This window comes from Paramisgurnus dabryanus, chromosome 4 (genome assembly GCF_030506205.2).
Source record: "Paramisgurnus dabryanus chromosome 4, PD_genome_1.1, whole genome shotgun sequence".
In the NCBI taxonomy this organism is placed as follows: Eukaryota; Metazoa; Chordata; class Actinopteri; order Cypriniformes; family Cobitidae; genus Paramisgurnus; species Paramisgurnus dabryanus.
The window spans coordinates 23,407,387-23,429,533 of NC_133340.1; the positions used below are offsets into that span (position 1 = coordinate 23,407,387).

Here is a 22,147-nt window from a genome sequence, read left to right on the forward strand (position 1 = left end):
GACTGCTGCTAAATCAGACTTCCTAAAAACCCATCGGATGCTGAACTGGAATTGACTGGAAGATTTGAAGATTTGAAGACGCAAAACCCTCTAAGTGCGTCAGACATGTTTTCTTGTACAGTAAATGAGCATTTTTAATCCAGACTAATGGATTCTGCCACCAAACTGGTATTTTTGAATGACTTGAGGCTGCAATTAAGCGGATTTAAAGCTACTGCAAATGCGTAGCATCACATTCCTCGCTCTAAATTACTCGCGGGATGTAAATTTGTCTCATGTGAATAGCGCATGCGTTTCGGTTACCAATGAATTCGCGTCATTCGCATCTGCGTCTATTTGTGTCTTTGCATTGACTTTATGTAGTCCACTCATTTGGTGTGTACGCCTCATTAGATGAATGTATAATACGTACTGTAAGCATTCAGTTAATATCATTTTATTTTTTAATGAGGTGGCATTTGAATTGTTCTATAAATTGAACCTTTAATAGGAATTTATTTATTATGATAAATTATTTACGAATCAATTACATTTTTCTGTTGGTGGTATTTCAAATATTGATCCCTTCCAATGTAAATGTAACCTTAATCTTTTCTTTTCAAAAGTTACACAAATGTTATATGAATTTGTGATTTAAATAACCCTGCATCCAATTGACTACATCTTTTCGGCATCAATTCTAATTCAGTACTGGAATGTAAAACACATTTTCAATTTACTTCTGAAAGCAGCGCAACCCAGATTCTCCGTCTAAATATCCTCTATTTGCTCTTCACGGTCATCTCCATAACTCTCAATAATTCTCTCACTCCCTTTATTTTCTTGCTCATCTCTCTCTCACACTCTCTCTCTCTCTCTCTCTCTCATCAATGAAGGTTAAAGGGTTCTGCTGGTGTCAATGTTAGTTATTAAGTTAGCCGGGTAACATGCTGTCTATTAGTAGGGTATATGCCAATCTCCTGTATCTCAGCTGGTAGAGCATTGGGTTTGCAGTGCAAAGGTGGTGGATTTAACTCCCAGAGGACATAGGGTCAGATTTACTATCAACTTTGGCCAACACAAATGCCTAAATGCCTCTTTTGGTGTAAAAAGTACAGGATTTACTGAAGACACACAATGTAAATATTGCATATGCATACTGTATGTGGGTGTTTCCCTTTCAGGTACCACTTTTAGCATAGTTTAGCATAATCCATTCAATCTGTTAACCCATTCAGGAGGTGCAATTATATTAACAGTGCCCAAAAATAGTTCCGTCATATCATTGTGCCTCCCGCAGCCATGTTACGGCAGCAAAGTCCTTGATTATTACGCCAGAATGAGAGTATAGTTCCTAGCCATATCTGCCTAGAAAATCGCAGCTTTTAATTTTCTGTCGGCCTTAGTACACAATGTAACTACAGAAGAGTCAAGTTTTAAATAGGAAAAATATCAAAACTCTTTGGTTATTTTTGAGCACAATGCTAATGGTCTAATCGGATTCAATAGATTATGCTAAGCTATGGTAAATCTGGTACCGCAATACCAGTAGATCAAAAAAGTGGAGTGTCCCTTTAAGGTTTGTGCACGTCAGTGTACTAGTATTTCTGCCATTATTTAGTTTTAGCACATTTAGCAAATCTGATCCATTGGGAAATAAAAAATAAAAAAGTTGGCTCTGAATGCACTTTGAGCCCCATTGGAAAAATTACCTGCCAAATGCATAAACATAATATAATAATTTTGTGGTAATGTAAATTGAAGTTACATAGGTTACACTGGACCACCAAACCAAGGTTAATTTTTTTTAAATTAACATTTATTTCCATTGATGTATGGTTTGTTAAATAGGACAATATTTGGCCGAGATACAAGATATTTGAGAATTATTTTTAAAAATTATTTTTTATTTTCATTTCATTTATTTGAAGGATAGCACCTTGAGATGGGGCTATATCATTTTCGAGGGGTCCTAAACATATACAATTATATCAAAAATGCAGATAATAAAAAAAATATTAAGAAAATCGCCTTTAAAGTTGTCCAAATTAAGTCCTTAGCCACACATGTTACTAATGATAAACACATTTTGATATATTTACTGTAGGAAATTGACTAAATATCTTAATGGAGCATGATCTGCACTTAATATCCTGATGATTTTGGGCATAAAAAGAAAAATAGATAATTTGACCGATACCCGTGCTATTTAAAGGAACAGTATGTAAGAAATTTATATCAATTAATCATAAAATGGCCCTGATATGTAACTAGACATTTAGAAATCATTTTCATTTCAAACACTTATATCACTGACAACAGTGGTCTGGCCAGGATATTGCAGCCCTCAACTGATGTTTATGTTGTCATTTTGTGTATTGGCCACTAGTTGGGTGCTTGCAGTACCAGTTTTAGCCACAAGTTTTGTTATTGCAATACCAGTTTTGGCCACAATCCTACATACTGTTCCTTTAAGGCTGGTTTTGTGGTCCAGGGTCACATATGTCATGTAAAATGCTTTTGTCAGCGTTATTTTGGCTATAGTGACTGTACCTTTGGGTGCATGTCAGCTGTGATGTGGTCCACCTCTCCATCCTCTATCTCACCCATCTTCAACCTGCTCACCAACACTGTCCGCACTGTAGCTGAATCATCTGTTGATCTGTAATAAATCCAAAGAGATGCATACAGTATGAGTATAAAAGAGTTTAAAATGAGTGTGTCCAGATGTTTTACATATGAGAGATTAATAAGCTCTCTGATCATTTGTACTGTAGTGATGCTTTGGAGATTGACATGAAAGTAATGATGTCCAGACATGGAGATGAACGCTTTTTATAAATCACCAACCGTAGCTTATAATGAGCTCAGGTTAAGCGTTCTGTATATTCACCAATCATATACATCGAGATAAACTCTTGTACTCCACTTGATATTCTGTGAAATGCATTGATTAAAGAAAATTAAGCCTTTTTGTTTGGATCGCAGTGACCAAGCGCAGGTTTGGCATGAGCACCGTCCGTGACCGCTCGCCTGCCAACAGACTTAGAGCGAGTCCGATGTCTGACCTCAAATTAACTTTGAAGCTTAAATGAGTCGTTGAGGAGCGAGAGAAATCTCTAGTCAGCCTTTAGAGGAGCGCTGGCCAATTACCCACCCATGACCGTGTCCTAGACAAATCTAATTGGCCCTGGGGCTCTTTATGACAACAGTAAATCAGCCGGGGCTTTGTTATGGTACGAGCTGACTTTGTATTGCGGGATACCCACGCTATTTGTACGGAGACTTACAGGACTTAACAAACCATTTGCATAATTACTGAATAAGGATTATTAAAATAAAGCCTACAGATGTTTTTATGCTCCATATGTTTTTGATCCATTCCTTTTTATTAAGGTTCCCCGAGATAAAATATTCTTCATTAAAGTCTTTGTTTCGTTAAGTTTATGAACATGGTTTAAAGGGCACATGTTATTGCCCATTTTGACAAGATGTAATATAAGTCTCAGGTGTGCCTAGAATATGTCTGTAATGTTTAAGCACAAAATACCCCACTGATCATTTATGACAACATGTCCAAAATGCATTTAGAAGTCAGTCGGTGGCCGTGGGCGGGGCTTTGTTTGTGTGAGGTCACATTAACAAGAGAATCGAAACAGCATGTCTTATAAGAATAATTTGGTTTAATGAGAATTAAAAAAAGAAGGAGAGGGTAGATTTTTTTATTGTATGGTTGTGTTTGATGCAAAAAGTGTATCTTAGTATAATAATACCACCCCTTAATCTGCCCTATCCAACCACGACACTGCCATTTAGTGCAGAGAGAGAAAAAATAATTTCAATTGCAACAAACCACCGTTATGGCGATCAGTGTTTGCATTTCATCAGCTCATTTGCATTTTAAAGGACACACCCAAAAGCGGCAAATTTTTGCTCGCACCTACAAAGTATCAATTTTTAAATGTTATAATAAATGATCTGTGGGGTATTTTGAGCTAAAACTTTACATACGTACTCTGGAGACACCAAAAATGTATTTTACATCTTAAAGTCTATCCAATCATATACAATATCTGTCTGGTGTTTTATTTTTGTCTCACATGCTACCATAGACGGACATCTTTTGATCTTTATGCACTTTCACACAGACCACAAGCTCAAAGACTTTTGTATCTTCCGCCCACTGTGCAGTGAGACGGAGCGATCATTAGTTGTATAGCACAGAAATGCCTGCACATAAAAGTATATATATCTATGGGTATTTTTGCTTACACTTTTTTGTGTACAATGCTGTAATTGCTTTTCCTCACTTTAAATGAACCTTTCTGCCTTCAATAATTTATTTTAATGGTCCCGCTGTGAGTTAAACTACTGTACAAGTACACCAAGTAATCTCTTAATTAATGCATGTATAATATTAATACAATCTAGTTCAGTACTGCATGATATTTCAAACTATAAAGCTAATTTCACACATTGTGTCTGACAGTTAGACTCTCCATGATTCATACACACACTGTGTATACGTAAACCTCAATATATTTAACAATGTATTCATGGTGAAAATCTCTCCTTATTATGTGAAGACAGCACTGGACTAATGTTTATATATATAAATAATAAACATTACACATTTCATTTATAGTAAAAGGTAAAACCCTCTCTTCTGAACATGGAAGCTAGAAAATGTCTTATTAGCTTATTGTAGACTTGACCCCTAAGAGGTGTACCATTTACAAATGTTTATTGGTTTAGACTTTCTATAAAATTGCTTTTTGAAAAACAGACCACATTAAGAGAATGCAATATGTTTGAGATATTTTTATGCACTATGTTTATTTTGATACATGCGGGAATTAAAACAATTTAAACAGATACGTTTATGTTTGTGAGTAAAATCTGTTTTTGGCAGTCCTGAAAATGAAAATATAATGACCTGCTGTTCTTTCTTAATGCGGCAAAATTACAACTATGCCAAGTGTCCATACGCACACCAACACAGAAATATGTATACTGAAGTCCTGCAGCCGTGTATGGAATGGTGTAAGAGAGAGCAGAACGGGTTGGTGTCAGGTCTATAAATCTTCTCACGTTTGCTATCCCAAGTCTTGATGATTTATGATGTCCTTAAACTCACAGCTGCTCTGACACAGTTCTCCACTGTGACAAAGTGTACAGTCAATTAAGCTGAAGGGAATTAATATTTCTCCTACACACGCAGTAAACATCTGGAAATATATTCACTTTAAGCTCCAAGGCATTTAAAGGATTCATTCAACGTACTGTGCATTTTGCCACAAAGGGGCCAGATCAGATTGTGCCACAAAAGTAGATCAGATTGTAAGTGATCTTTAGTAAATCAGACTGTGAGTGATCTTCAGTAGATCTAGATTATATGTGGTCTTAGGTATATCAGATCTTACGTGATCTTCAGTTGATCTTCAGTAGATCTGTCCATCAGTGATCTTCGGAAGATCAGACCATGCATGATTTTTAGTAGCTAAAACTGTGCATGATCTTCAATAGATCAGACCATGTATCTTTAGTAGATCTTCAGTAGACCAGACCATAAGTGATCTTGAGTAGATCAGACCATGCGCGATCTTTGGTAGATCAGACCGTGCGCAATCTTGAGTAGATCAGACCATGCACAATCATGAGTGGATCAGACCGTGTGCGATCTTGAGTAGATCATAACGTGCACGATCTTGAGTAGATCAGACCGTGCGCAATCTTGAGTAGATCAGACTATGCGCGATCTTGAGTAGATCATAACGTGCGCGATCTTGAGTAGATCAGACCGTGCACAATCTTGAGTAGTTCAGACTGTGCGCGATCTTGAGTAGATCAGACCTGGCACAATCATGAGTGGATCAGACCGTGCACGATCTTGAGTAGATCAGACCGTGCACAATCATGAGTGGATCAGACGGTGCTCGATCTTGAGTAGATCAGACTGTGTGCTCTCTCCAGTAGATCAGACCATGCGCGATCTTTAGTAGATCAGACCATACACGATATTGAGTAGATCAGACCATGCACGATCTTCAGTAGATCAGACCATGCACAATCACGAGTGGATCAGACCATGCACAATCTTTAGAAGATCCGACCGTGCACAATCACGAGTGGATCAGACCGTGCACGATCTTGAGTAGATCAGACCGTGCACGATCTTGAGTAGATCAGACCATGCACGATCTTGAGTAGATCAGACCATGCACAATCTTGAGAAGATCCGACCGCGCGCAATCTTTGGTATATCAGACTGTGCGCGATCTTGAGTAGATCAGACTGTGTGCGCACTTCAGTAGATTAGACCATGCGCGATCTTCAGTAGATCAGACCGGGCAAGATCTTCAATAGATCAAACCATATGATCTTCAGCAGATCAGACCTTGCACAATCTTGAGTAGATCAGACCATGCACAATCTTGAGTAGACCAGACCGTGTGTGATCTTGAGTGGATCAGACCATGCACGATCTTGAGTAGATCAGACCGTGCATGATCTTGAGTAGATCAGACCGTGCACGATCTTCAGTAGATCAAACCATATGATCTTCAGGAGATCAGACCGTGCACGGTCTTCAGTAGATCAAACCATATGATCTTCAGCAGATCAGACCTTGCACAATCTTGAGTAGATCAGACCATGCACAATCTTGAGTAGATCAGACCGTGCGCGATCTTGAGTGGATCAGACCATGCATGATCTTGAGTAGATCAGACCGTGCATGATCTTGAGTAGATCAGACCGTGCACGATCTTCAGTAGATCAAACCATATGATCTTCAGGAGATCAGACCGTGCACGGTCTTCAGTAGATCAAACCATATGATCTTCAGCAGATCAGACCATGCACAATCATTAGCAGATCAGAACATGCACAATCTTGAGTAGATCAGACCATGCACAATCTTTAGCAGATCAGACCATGCACAATCTTGAGTAGATCAGACCATGCGCGAACTTGAGTACATCAGACCATGCATGAACTTCAGTAGATCAAACCATATGATCTTCAGCGGATCATACCATTTACAACCTTGAGTACATCAGACCATGAATGATCTTGAGTAAATCAGACCGTGGACAATCTTGAGTAGATCAGACCATGCACGATCTTGAGTAGATCAGACCATGCACAATCTTGAGTAGATCAGACTATGCGTGAACATGAGTACATCAGACCGTGCATGAACTTCAGTAGATCAAACCATATGATCTTCAGCGGATCATACCATTTACAACCTTGAGTACATCAGACCATGAATGATCTTGAGTAGATCAGACCGTGGACAATCTTGAGTAGATCAGACCATGCACGATCTTGAGTAGATCAGACCGTGCACAATCTTGAGAAGATAGGACCAGGCACAATCTTCAGTAGATCAGACCGGGCACAATATTCAGTAGCTCAGGCTGTGCACAATCGATGCCTGTGTAGCAGACAGGAAGCGATCAGAGTTTAATAACACCTAAATGATGGGATGCACAGACCAGTTAAAAAGTTCTGCTACTAGTTAAGTGTAATCTTGGAACATGTTTTCTTACACACGTTCTGTATGCTGACAGGTGGAGAAAAAGTCCTCCAGTGTAGCTGCAAGATATTAGTGTGAATAATGAACTGTAACTGTCATATAAATTTGAAATTACTTGAAGGTAAAAATAAAATGCCCCAGAGAGATTTGTGTTCGCATAGCACATTATAAGCTGCATAAATCTGTCTTTATTTTTCTCCCTGGTGAGACGCCTCATACGTTTCGACCCACCTGCAGATAAATTTGTCTAATATTCTTGACCTACATAAATAACTGGACTGGGCTAAAAATAGCTCGCTGATTTTATGATTTGTCGGTAATGGCATCTGAGTAATGCAGACATTTTTTAAAGAGGACCGTAGGAGCAGTTCTGGATCCTTGTTTTAGATAAATAGGGTCTTCCCTTCTGTATTTCTCATGACTTGGCAGTAACTGTATTCAGATTGAGCTCTGTTGATCTTGAGTGGTCGAGATCACCAGAGCAGATGGTTGTTGTTGGACAACTTCCAGTCTTTTCAACAGACAAACCCTTAATAGTCATTCATGAATATGAACAACCCAGAGAACACAGTGCTATTTTTACAGCTCTACATTAAAAATGCATTTTATTCATCTAAAAATCATGTTGCATTCGCAGGCTCTGGCAGGAGGAGGCTTTGATTTATCTCCTATCTCTCTTTATTAAAGTCAACAGCTCATGGATGCGACTCGGCTCTTTGAAAAGGTCATTGGTCTGTTGATTTCCATGGGCTGTTAAGATCACCGCCACAAACGAGGTCATGTTATGATAACCGAGTATGAAGAGCGGACACTACAACAGTCTATTAAAAACTTAATGTATCATTTTCAGAAAGGTGGTGATCTTTTAAAAGGCTTACTGAGAAACGAGTCCGTTTATGTGTCGAGATCGATTAGAGGGATGAATCGAACAAAACAGATCAAGAAAATGTCTGGCCAGCTCATATTTCAATCCAAAATCTAAATATTTTATTTAAAGAATGAAACAATATTTTGTGACATTAATGACAATCAAGATATTTTTCATAAATATAATTTTCATTATAACACATGGGTTTGCAAGCGGATGGTTACGAAAGTGGACCGTATCAGCTCAGTAGTATTTTAATAACATTTTTAATTTAAAATTATTAATTTACATTTTTACAATTTAATTAAATGATTGTTTTATCAACTCACAAATTCATTTACATTTTTACGATTTAATTAAATAATAGTTTTTATCAACTCACAAACTCCCTTGTGGTTCACAAAGGAATTGCAGGGGGTTCATGAGTTGATAAAAACAATTATTTAATTACAATTATATCGTAAAATGTAAAGAAATAATTTGAAATAAAATATTTAATTTAAACACTATTTAAAAATTATTATAAAACGTATTTGTTTAATTTGCATGTCATTTGACCTTAATGCTGAGTTTACACCAAACGCGGTTTGGGCGTCAAAATCGCGTCTACCGCGCGTGGTTTGCCGCTTGAACAATTTGGATGCATTCGCGCGTGTAGAGCGGAGTAGACGTGCGGAAAAACCAAGCATTTGACGCGCGTCAGAGGCAAACTCCGCTTCTTGTGGGAGGGGCAAGTGCTATGCGGTTGTCTGTATGCAAAATGACTGATGTTGATTGTGCATTTATCGAGAGAGTTACCAGTTTGTATTTGGTAACCTTACTATGGGGAAAATAAACGACACGGGTCGATAAACGTCACGTTACTCAAAAGTGAAGTGTGTATTACAATTACCAGGTTGCCCAATGTCCTCACTGACACTCTTCCAAGCGAGGTCCTTTTTATTCCTGTCTCCTCTATAGAAATAAGAACTTGTGTCGTATAGCTCCGGGTGTCTGCTTATGGACAATATCAAGCCTTGGTTGAGTGAGTGACTCCGGGCGGGGCTCCCACCACAGCAGCAAGCAGGCTCCTGATTGGTTAACGCGGCGCGAAATTCCGCCAAAGTTCAAATTTTTCAACTCGGGCGTCAGCCGCAAATTCGCGTGAACCGCTAGATGCACAAAAAGCACCATTCGCGCTTACCGCGCGTACCGCGCACAACGCTCAATTCGCGCCTTTCGCCCGAGCTTCACGCGCGAAAGAGGCGGAAATGCGTCTTCCGCGCCGCGCCGAACGCCTCTTCCGCGCCGCGGGACCTCCTGACGCGCGTCTACGCGTCTTCACATTGACTTAACATTGAAATCACTCGCGCTTCACGCCCTTACCGCGGTTGGTGTAAATGCAGCATAACACTACAATATACAGTATCAGAAAACTGAAAATGTTTTATGTAACAATAAAAGAAAATTATATAATAACATCTAATAATAACAATAACTATGTAAAATACTACTAATAAAAACTTTAAAACAGATGAAAAATAAATGTTTTTGAAGTTAAACATGTAAATGTGCTATTGAATTACCTAAAATCTCATGGGGTTCTTCAAATAAATCATTTATGTCAAGCGAGTAACACAACAAATTCATACACACTTAACAGGGTTTTGCATTTGACCTCTTCATATATTTAGAAATATCAAACCACATATAACATATATTCGTATGATATTTATGTGTAATATTGCAAACACTAACCCTCCCATTAATCTTATTTGCTTTTAGTTGCTTCTAGACTTCTTTTAGCCTTCTGATGTCTAGCTCGCTCTCCATTTAATACTGTATGAAGTTGTATTTTAAGTAGCATAAACAAATAGCCTTTTCTAAAGCTTATACATTTTGTCCGTGGTGCAGTCTCTCATTTCCATAAAGCCTCATTTCGTAGGCCCTGACTGTGGTTGCGAGTCAATTTGTGGAGGCATTTGTGAGACGGGTCCCGATCGATGACAATTCAATGAGAGAGCCGGGCACTGGTGCTGAAAACAGGAAGCCAGCTATTGACCAATCACAATTAAGCACACTGTACTCTATTATCAACTACATTTGTACGTTTACCATACCTGATTATTGCATGTTTTTCAGAGATATTAAAAGATTACTAGACTTTCATAAAAAAATCTGAATAATTTACACACCCCATGACATGCAAGATGTTTATGTCTTGCTATGTTGAGCAGAAATTATTTTTTTTTTAAAGGAAAACATTTCAGGATTTTTCTCAATATACTGTAGTGGACCTCTACAGTTTACAGTTTCAATGCAGCTTCATAGGGCTCTAAACGAACCCAACTGAGGCACAAGGGTCTTATCTAGCAAAACAATCATTATTTTGCCAAAAAAAGTACTTTTAAACCACAACTACTCGTCTTGCACTAGCCGTGTGATGTGCTAGCGTGACCAGCCCCGCCACTCCCATAACGCGCATCACGCGCTGTGCGTAGGGCATCAGGTGCTGAGGGGGCACCAAAAATAGCCTAATGAAAAAAAATTATAATGCTGATATTATTTCATTAGCCTATAAAATATTATTAGGCACTTTTTATCCATGTATATGTTACAAAAAAGGGGGGAACGAGATAATATAATTGCTCTAGTCTAGAAAGTATGCCCCCAGCCTTTGATGGTCCGTGCCGGTTGATCGCGCGGGCGCCTGACGAAGTTTGACAGAGACCGTTTCTCAATCCGAAGGCTGCAGCCTCCAGAGGTCGCATTTATAGGCTGCAAACGTCATCAAAACTTTCTTATTTCGTAATATTAACGATTATAGAGTTGACTATTATTCTTAGTTAATCGTAAATTGTTGTAATATGCTTATGACTTGCTAATGTAATGTTCAGTTACCTGAAACAAACCAGGCTTGATGACGTATGCAGCCTGCATTTGCGACCTCGCGCAGGCTGCAGCCTTCGGATTGAGAAACGGCCAGTCAGTAGACAACTTTTGGAAATGTCCCAGAAAAGCCAGCAGGAGTCAGGATCGGAAAAAAAGAAAAAACTACGGGATGATGTCCGTGCATCACTTGCAGGTAAGTCCATCATGTTTAATCATTCACTCCTAAATAAGGGAAATGCGCATGGGCTGCAGCTGCTGCTAATCGTAATGCGGCTTGAACTTGCGATGCTGATATTAATGTTAGCAAACTATGTTGTTATAATTTATAACTTCAGTGCAAGCTAAATTGAGATTTTACTGTAGCCTTAAACATATACCTATGCATATACATTTTACAAATAACTGACGCCAGCTGTTACTTTCTTCACTACATTTCTTTAGATATTGAGCAGTAGTTTATTTTGTGGTTTATTTTGACGTGATGGTGGTTAATAATTTCTCAGTAAAAGTTAACGTTAGCAGTCAGTGCACATGGTAGGCTAACAATTCATGACTCTTAAATATATATAAATATAAAACGTCATTATATATGATATGAAGCAAACATTGTGACACTTAGTTCTCTGAAGCTTTGTTTTATTTAAGAATATTGAGTGTTCTTGTTTACTTATTGATGTTTATTTAATGTAATTTATTTTAAAGTGGCATTGTACTTGGGAAAAACATGTCTGGATTATTTTGATAATTTACGTTTGGTAATTTTTGTTCTATTTTGCTATTCCATAAAAGTTTGCACTTTCAAATGTGTAGTGTGTGTTGGCTAAAGCTGTGAAGATTTTACTTTCTGCTATTAAGTTATATGTTTGGTAATGAAAATTAAACTGGCAAAAACAGGGTCGGGGTGGGGGGCATTATAAAGGAATTATGCTTAGGGCACCAAAATGGCTAGCAGCGGCACTGAGCGTGACCGTACGTATAACGTAATCAAAGAGGACCGTTTTAACGTTGTTGTATGTGGAATGATATTAATTAATGTCTTTGTGTCAATTTATTGTTTTAATAGGTCTGCAAGTGTGCGTTTCACATAATGTACACATGAACTTTCGATGTCATTGCGTAATACGAGACTGTCCTCAAAAAAATAACAACCTCATATGTCGTTTGTGCAAGCACTTTATTACGACGTAAAGTGACGTATTAAGGCATTAGTGTTCTCTAGCGGCAGTAGCTTATACAACCTGTTGTTACGTTTTAAGGTTTTTTGCCTTATACATCCGATTAGACACATTTAATTTTATGAATTTGTAAACGTAGAAACAGTTTCATAACATTTATGGTTTTAAAGATATTTTGGAGCATCTAACCCCACCCTCACCCTTACCCTAAACCCAACCACTTCTCAACCATATAAAACACGCAAGTAAAAGTACAGTCAGGTGTTTATTGTATAAAACAGAATAAAAGTATTGCAAACCATTCGCATTGCAAACCCTGTGAACTGAAGCCATACGATTACTTTATATGAAGAAATCTGTGATCAAAACAGTCAGATCTTATTCAAACATAAACCAGCATGACGTAGTCGGTCACAAGAGTCAATAGCGCTTCACATTTTTAGTTGACGTAATGATGCAATCGATCACGAGACACACGAGAGCCAATGCCTTTTTACAATCAAAGATGAAGTATCATCGATTCTTCTGGCGGCAGTTTTTGAATCAATGTACGTCCGGATCTGATATTTATAGCGGATTGTCATCAAATTTTTATCTTTTCTAAATAAATCGATCGTTTGATCTCAGTGTACTTGGAATATTTTAAGTTGATTTTTAAAAATTTGTGACTGTTTTGTATGCTGTGTTCATATCATATAATAAATAAATGGGTACGTTGTTTGCCATAAATTCCTGAATAGTGTAATGTGTAATAAAATACAATTAATCCTGGCCGTTTTAAAATGAAAATCTTATCCCATGTCATCATAGCAAAATAACCCCCCAAGATATCATTTTACTTTTGGTTGTATTTGGTGAAATGGACAAATCAATCGTATGGGTTGGAGGATATGTTGCGTAAAACGTAAGGTTACGCTGACGCATTACACGACTGGTGCAAGATGAGAAGTTGTGGTTTAGAAGTACTTTTTTCACGAAATTATTTTATGATTGTTTTTCTAAAAATCCTAGATTGTTTTCCTCAAAAAACGTAATTTATTTTTTGACTGAACAAAAAAAAAAAACATGGGGGTGAGTAATTTATTGGGATTTTTATTATAAAAGTGTAATATTCTTTTAAGTGCAAAGAAAACTGGCTTGTGAGCACATGCATGTAACGTTAACATTTTTTGCATTTGAAAATATGCTTCATGTGATAAAATGTGTTAAACAAAGCTACTGTAAGAGTAATGCAAACATTTAAACATGGAAAGCCACACAATTTTAAATGGCAATTCAGTGACGGTGTGTAAAGCACAGAAATATCTTACAATAACTTGCATTATATTTCAACTGTTTACATCTCTTTAAATTCAAATAATTTCCTGCTTTATCATTGCACTTTGCTGTTCTTTAGAAAAAAAAAAATTCAGTGGTTGTCGACAATGTGTTTTTCACAAGTTGCTCGTTCTGTAACCCTGGCAAGTTCACAAAAGACCAAGAGTGTTAACTCGACACAGGAGTGGCTGCCAACACACACTTTTTTAAACCAACACGGCTGTCCTTCACCACAAAAAGTGTGCTACGATACAGCGGTATCTCTTTCCCACGCATCCTGAGCCCACTATTGCTCTTACATCTGACCTGTTCGGTTCTGGATAATGCAAATAGATTCTCAGCCTTTAACGCTGAAGGTCTTGCCCTTTGATCGTGAATGTGAAAGAAGCTCTGGCCAGTCAAAATGTCAAGCAAAGACCATTTCCTGCAGAGGAGTGTGAGAGAAAGGCACAGTAATCTATAAATAACCTGTTTTGTGGGACTGGACGGAAATAGCTAAAAGGTATGCGGCCGGTCTTGAGAAGAAAGCATCTTTAAGAGACTCTAAAAGCCTCCGCCTGTCTGGAAAGAAGACTTTTAACCGCACTTTAAATATTTTACATCACACACACATGCATAATGAAGGCCTGTTTGTGTGATGGAAAGTACAGAAGTCTTACATATAAACAATTTTGTGTCTAATTATCAGATACAAACAGTACTACAGCCTTTATTAATGGCAGTGGCACCAAGTACAAATAGCATTAGATAATATTTACACTATGTAAGTGACAATATCAGCATGTTCAAGCCAGTGCTGTTATATCTGTATGTATGGTGTGCTGTGCGGTGGCCGTGCTTAGGCAGGAAGGATTTGAGATGTTGACGTGAATCATTGATATTGACAGTCTGAGCTGTTAGCATTCTGCCGGCTCGCTCCCGAAAGTCACCGGGATTATATTAATCAGAACTGATGAAATCCTTGCTTTCATTATTGCACTCTCATGCAGATATACTACTGAGTCAAAACGTTACATATTTATTATTTAAGCACTACATAAATTAAACAAGAATAATAAAGAAGCCCACCCTTAAAATGTTGTCTGAGGCCCTTAAAGGAGTGGTGAATCAAATATAAAATTTTAACTTGATAATTTGTTATATAAGATTTCATCATACTTAAATGAACATCCTGCAAGTTTCAGAACTTAAAACGTCCGTGCTACTAAAAAATATCAAGTCAGTATTACAGCCGAGTGTGGAATTTGGAGAAATATGACGTCAAAGTAGAATTGAAGCACCCCAAACCCAAATACAACAACCACTTTTGCAGCTCCGCCCACAGCTTCGTGTGACACACGTGTGTCTCAACAATCAGTAAACATGTTTTTAAAGAGTGCCAAATGTAACCAAAATGACTTTTAAATACATTTTTCTGAGAGACTTTTATTTTGACGCTGTGATCTGTTTAGAGTAACCATGGAAACTCTAGTTTTTGGTTGTGGAAGAACCATCTATGGGAAGAACACAGACGCTGGACAACAGAGGCTCAGAACATAACATTAGGAATGCGTGGTTAAAGTTTGTTTTTGAAGAAGTTCCAGCTCGCGTGGGGAGTGTTTGTTTACTTTGTGTACTGTGGATTCATTTGTAAAGAAGCAAGTCGATGCTGGATTTGCAGACAGACTGTGATTAAAAACACCATTAATATTGGATCTGACAAAACTGACACAGCAGTATACACAGTAAGTAAAACATTTTACTTTATTTGAGTTACTGCATTTCACTATTGCTTTGTTAGAAGAGATCGCTTGATATGTTGTGTTGTAACATCTGTGTCTAAACACGTATGTTTCACTGTTTTAATTAACTGAAAACATTAAACGATTAAAAAAGGTGCAACACTTAACAATACGATTGTAATTTAACGGTAGAATATACAAAGTTAGTGACAAGGAAGGACTTACCAGCCGCAATTTAGATTCTGATGCCCGCTTACGGTGTTGTATACGGTAATTTAGGTAAGTTGCGTTTAAAAGGTCCAACACTCAACAAAGCTTTTTTTATCATATAACTGTGGTATGTAACGTTACGTGTATATCAGAGCAACCTCACAAGCACAATAGAAATATACAAAGTTATTGATAAGGATTTATCAGCCGCAGTTTAGATTCTGATGCGCGCTTACTGTGTTGTATACGGTAGGTTAGTCACGTCGAGTTTAAAGTTTTGTTTCTACTTTACTATACGTATTGTCATTTATGTGTATCATCTTTAGCACCCAGAATCTTTTGTGGCTCAAACATATATGTGTTCGGCTGCTATTTTTATATGAATTTTTTAAAAACATTTCCCCACATGTAATGATGTGGAATGAAACTGTCCAATCATAGCAGTGGGTGTTTACGTCCAGGTCTTCAATGCGGCCCACCCCTTCAAACGAACCATTTCTCCAGAGAGCCACTAATCCATGTTACAAAATAGCCTATTACTTATTGCTTTTGATGTTTTTGAATGTAAAAACTAATCGATAATCATAAGTAGACCTCAGACAACAGAATAAAACAATAAAATTGACAAATTCACCGCCCCTTTAAAAGGGGGATTGCTACCCTATAACTAATTTTAACACACTGTTTTGTGTTATCCTATTTAACACATTAAGTGTCATTTTAACACATTATGTGTCATTTCGTGTTGATTTTATTTTTAAATAAATAGAAGGGACAACACAAGATGTGTTAAAACAACACAAAGTGTGTTGTTCCAAAAATAACAGATGTGTTGTCCTTAACTAGACACAAGATGTGTTATTTTAACACATTCGTTTTAAGAATGTAACAAGTTGCTACATGGAACTACAGAAGTTGTCGGGGACTTTAAAAGTCATCACGCAGGAACATCTAAAAACAACGCAACATGGGTACAACTGACAACAAAGATTCAAGGGAAAAAACAAGGGAACAAGTTTTTAAATGCGTTTAATAAAGTTATTAGTAATTACCTGTAAACGCATTTATACTTCCAAATTCGTAAAAGTTGTGTTCATCTGTAAAGATTATTTTGTTGGACAAAATGTATATGTGTCAAAGTCCATAGGAAAAATTAATGGACTTTTTGGCGAGGGAACCAGCGTCCCGCTAACTTCCAAGTTGGCCTACAAAAATATGTCGTCGCTGCGGTACTTTATTTCCATAATTATTGAATTTCTGTCACTTATCCGTAACTTGATCTGAAAATCCCAATTTAAAAATTCCCAAATATTTCCTAACGACCTTCATTTGTTCCCATATTAAATTCAAGCATTCATAAAGAGCCTCTATATCATTACTAAAGACAAAGTTATTTTGTGTACCGTGTCTGCATTTGTGATTGTAGAAATGACAAACAACAAGCGCTACTCTGCACTGCACAACACTCGTGTCTGTATGATTGTTTAGGCATAATAACCGTTGTGTCCACGTCAACAAGCAAAGGAAGTAAACTGTTGCCTACAATCCATGTGTTTGTTGTAGTCCAAGAAAAGTTGGAGACGATAACTCATGTCATCGTTTACTTTGGGATTTGTTCATTTGCATATCGTTAACATGTACTAAGACACACTTATACACCAAAGGAGCTCTTAAACCGCAAATCGGAAAATATGCACTCTTTAAACGCTCTTGTATTCCAATTAAACTCTGCACAAATGACCATGTTTTGCATCCCTATCAAAGATAAAAATGCAACTCTACCTCAAAACACTACAGACGTGTGCACTTTTATCCGCCGGTCATTAAAACAACGCCGCTCCTCCAGCTCGGCCCCCGTGTCAGACCGTGACAAGCCGAGCTTATCCGCGTCCCTCTGGTGTCAAAGCCCACATCCTCCTCCCGAGCCTTGAAATCCACTCTGTCAGCCATTTTAAGTCACCGTGCCGGAGCTCTGTCTAATACCTTCAGACTAACAATGAGAAAAATGTCAAAGCCGTGAAAAATGGGCACGTGCGCTAGCTGTGGGCTAAACGTCAAAGCGGATCGGACGGCCGGTCGCTCTCTAACCTCAGCTTTTTTTAATCATCTCTTTTACGAATGTAAATTCATTGAAGGTGAGACAATAAATAACTTAGCTCTGTTTTTAATACCTGTAGGCTTTCTTGCTGTCTGTCTAGAAGAAACTGCATTACTTAGAGGTTGCTTTCATAACTTAGAGGCCTTAAACTTAGACGTTTCTACTTAAAATTGACACAAATGAGACAACTGCTGACATACAGTAGGAGTACAGATGGATAAAATAAATGTGATAGCATAGCTTAGATAATATGTGGCTCTGTCTGTAAAATACAGACTCAATCTTATAACTGTTTGAGATTAGGACCATCACATTCATTTCAATCTTTGACATGACCTTACTGCAGATATCAAGATTATATTATTATGTAAGATGATTTTTATTATTAAATCACAAAAATGACTTAATATTTAGTGGTCACATTTAATCTTGAGAGAACTGATTGATGAATTGCAGACTTGCTAACATCTCACTTGGCCGAAAGACGTTGGCTTTCGTAAAATGCACCCTACGTAGGCTTTGAAACAGTTTTTATGGCCGCAGCTGGAACATGTAGTGGGATAAGATCTACAAAGCAACCTAATCTTCAGATAATCGCTCCAGAGTAAAGCGCCAGCTGCACACGGCAGCCTGTGTCCGTGCATTGCAATTCCTCTTAATATCGCAGCATTAAGCATGCAGCACGCACAGCAGGCCCGTTGGATCGCGTTCCTAGATTGTTAAGTTAAGCTCCAACACACCTAAACCAGCCAATCGCGATCCAGGATTACTGGTGGTGTATCAGAGCAGGGTTCGAGTAAAACTTTGCAGGACAGGAGCTGAAACCGAGCAGCATATGCAAGTGTAAGATAACACGAGCTCAAATCAGCCTTTCCTGTGTGCACGCTGCATGAAAACCCATCCGGGCTGCAGCATTTATTTGCAACGTTCACCAAGGTAACCCTTCCTGCATCGAGGCATGTATATGTATGTATATATGTATATATATATATTATATTACTTTACTTCCTAATTGAACGCTTGCAGGCTGAAACTGTTTAACAAGTGGTGAGAAGCAGCCGACGATGAAATCGAAACACACACACACACAGACATAAAAAAACATTGTGGCGTAAGAAGCCTCGGTAAAGTGTGAAGTACTTGCATTTCCCCATTAGAGAGCTGTTAATACAGGGGTGCATTTTTCGGCTAGGATTTGTATTTCACAGGAATATCTATATGTGTGTGTGTGTGACTATAAGAAGCTTGAGAGTTAAGGAAATCTAAGGATTGGTACACCATACTCAAGAAGTCACACACTTCTGATAAAATGATTAAGTGTAATGCTGAGAACGGACATACTGCGTCTTATAAAAGTCCATGGACCATGTTGGGGTCAATATTATTGAATGACAAATCCTACATTTATCTGTGATATTTGTTTTAAAGATTGAGAATAGTTGTATGCTGTAAAACGGTCCTTATGAAACACTGGGACTGTTGAAACGGTGTTAAATGCTCAGCATGTTACAAGGGTGAAGTCAATGAATACAAGCAAGAATGAAAGACACAAAAAGACCTCAAAGCTTTTCATGAGCAAAATCAAAAGATCAGAGAGCAATGTTTTTCAGACTGAGTTTGAGTGGCTTTTAGGACTGAAAAAATTTTAAGTTTATAAAGGTGATATAACCTTTACATTTATGCATTTGGCAGATGCCCGCTATATGCATTTACATATACATTTATTCACCTTATTCTTGATGTAAATGCTGGCGCCTTCATCTTTGAGCTCATATGGGTAAAACGTCCGGTGAGCTACTATAGATATTGGTAGACCTATTGCGAGAGATACGAGTTTGCCCTTTTGACTGGCATTTTATGAAATCCAGGAAGACAGGCATAACTTGTGGACTGGTTGCCATAATAGATGATACAAATGCAGTAAATCTCTACAAAACATGTGTTTTAACTATAATACACGCACAAGAACTGAATGTGTATGTGGCGCACGTGCATCTATTATTAATTTTATCCACACATCCATCCAGTAAAACCTTTCATAGAAACTGACAGTGAACAATAAATACAATAATTATTCAAAAACAACTAATATTATGCTGATAAAAATATGCTGATTTAGCTGATTTATTTATTCTGCTACTATATATTATTTAAAAAATGAGATTAGAGTACACAATATATATCCTATGACATAAACTGCTTATTAGTTGATGTTTATAATAGTTTGTGATGTGTTTGCCTACTTTTGTTAAGTTTTAAATTATTTTTTTCAAATAAGCAAATAATTACACAAGCTCATGTCTTATACTGCATAATAATATTTCCATAAAACAAAAACAATACTGAAAACATGTAATAGTAGTTTAATGTGTTTTAAAACGATTTACGCAACGCGCAATTTCTGTTTGATCCTAGGCCTAGCACGTTGCTGGATTGTTGTAAATGGAGACGTAGGCTGGCTTATAAAGTAAATAGTCATCAAACATCTAAAATGATCTTTATTTGTACATTTTCTAGGGATGCAACGAATCCAGATCCAAAACCGAATACCGAATCCTAGAATGGATAAAAATGTGCGATGAAGTTGCAATTAACCACAAGTAATGACAATCATGCAATTAATCTAAATATTTTAATCGATTGGTAGCCCTAATTTATAGATTCAGCAGACAGTTTAAAGGGTTACTTTACCCAAAGATGAAAAATCAGAAAATAATTGACTCACCCCATACAAGTTTTATTATTCTGTTATATACACAAAAGAGGATAAACGATTTAGATGGTGCACATTGACTTCCATAGTATTTGTTTTTCCTACCATGGAAGTTAATGGGTGCTGTCTGTGTGATTACCATCATTCATCAAAATATCTTCTGTTTATTCAACAGAAGAAAGAAACTCAGGTTTACAACAACATAAGGGTAAGTAAAGGAAATTATCATTTTCAGGTGAATTATTCCTTTAATCCAAAATAATTTATGGTGCATATATTTACATTTATGAATTTGGCAGGCACTTTTATTTCAATTTCGATTCAATTTATACATTTTATCCCTAAGATTCAAACGTGTGACCTCTAACTGAGCTACAGGAACAGAATTAACAGTGTATACTTAAACAGGCAATATGTTTTAGTGGCTGTGCCTTTAAGGCAAATGTGTAAACATCCAACAATCCAGCTATATTTCCTCATGCTAACACGAAACTGCTACGTGGTTGGTTTTCTCTGATGAGTTAAAATTCACCAAGTTATGGTCCAATCTGTCCAGGGATGGCAAAGCAATTAAATTATACTGACCGTGATAAATAACAAGTACTGGGATTTTTACTCCCGTTTTATTGCGAGAAGCTATTGAGGGTGGTGAAGAGAGAAACTTTGTTATGGAAATAACATTGAATGTGTTATGTGCACTAAGTTTAACGGGCACGGTGTTTATCACCTGTTTTCTTGCACGTAATAAAAGCAGAACGTGCGAAGATAAATTATTTTAGCTTGCTTAAACTCCCGACACTCCTACACCTCACTTCTATACGTTGTAATAAGTGAAAGCTGCTCTACGTCAATTGGTAACACCTAAAATAATAACGTTTTATAGACTTAAATTTTCTTACTTTGAGTGAAAATTTTAAGGTGAAATTAAAATAACATTTTCAACTTTAAGTTGAAAAAACTTTAAACGTTCAAGTAAGTTAATCCAAATTTGACTTTTTACAGTGTAGCAGGTCCACATTTGAGTTTGCACTTTGATAAACAAATAAAAAATGCGCACATTTCCTGCTACAGTCCTCTTTGTGAAAACAGCCCTTCACGACTGAGGTAATGGTTGCCTATTAAGGCGAAGGTCGACGGAAGCCATTCATCTCTGTGACAATTTAAAACGGAAGGAAGAGGGTCATACAGGGTAAGCAAAGCATCATGGGATAATATCTGATAATTGCCTCGCTGGTCGTCCATCACGGTTCATGTCGATAGCAACATGAAATATTAGCATGCTAGCAAATGACCCATTAATGCTAAAGACTCTCTATTGCATTTTAATGGTCAAAGACACTTTTTGGATTTATATCATAAAGAGTTTATCATCTTGCAAATGGATTCCTGTACTTTAACCTCATAAAAGGTCTGGAATTAATACTAAGCTTTGACGCAATCTACTTTATACACTCTTCAAAATAAAGGATGAAATGTATTCTACTGTCAGGAAAACAAACATTGATGACTCTCCATGCACTATGCCGGCTTTTGTATAATAAAAGAGCAAGTATGCATTTTGGACCCTGGCCAAAAATATGACAATGCTTTAAGGAAAATTTAGTTTTTTAACATTCTGCTAACATTCACAATCTGCTGGATTTCCCACACCA

The 22,147-nt window shown here is 37.3% G+C and overlaps 1 protein-coding gene across 4 annotated transcripts in view; it reads right to left on the reverse strand.

The window, feature by feature from the left end:
* Nucleotides 1-22,147, reverse strand: part of inpp4b (inositol polyphosphate-4-phosphatase type II B) — a 160,791-nt gene that overhangs the window by 88,113 nt on the left and 50,531 nt on the right. For all 4 annotated transcript variants that reach the window (XM_065295211.2, XM_065295210.2, XM_065295212.2 and 1 more), the window contains one exon: nt 2,533-2,641. In XM_065295211.2, coding sequence (XP_065151283.1) covers nt 2,533-2,589 — 57 coding nt within the window. In that variant the 5' untranslated portion in view covers nt 2,590-2,641. The remainder of the gene's footprint in view (nt 1-2,532; nt 2,642-22,147) is intronic.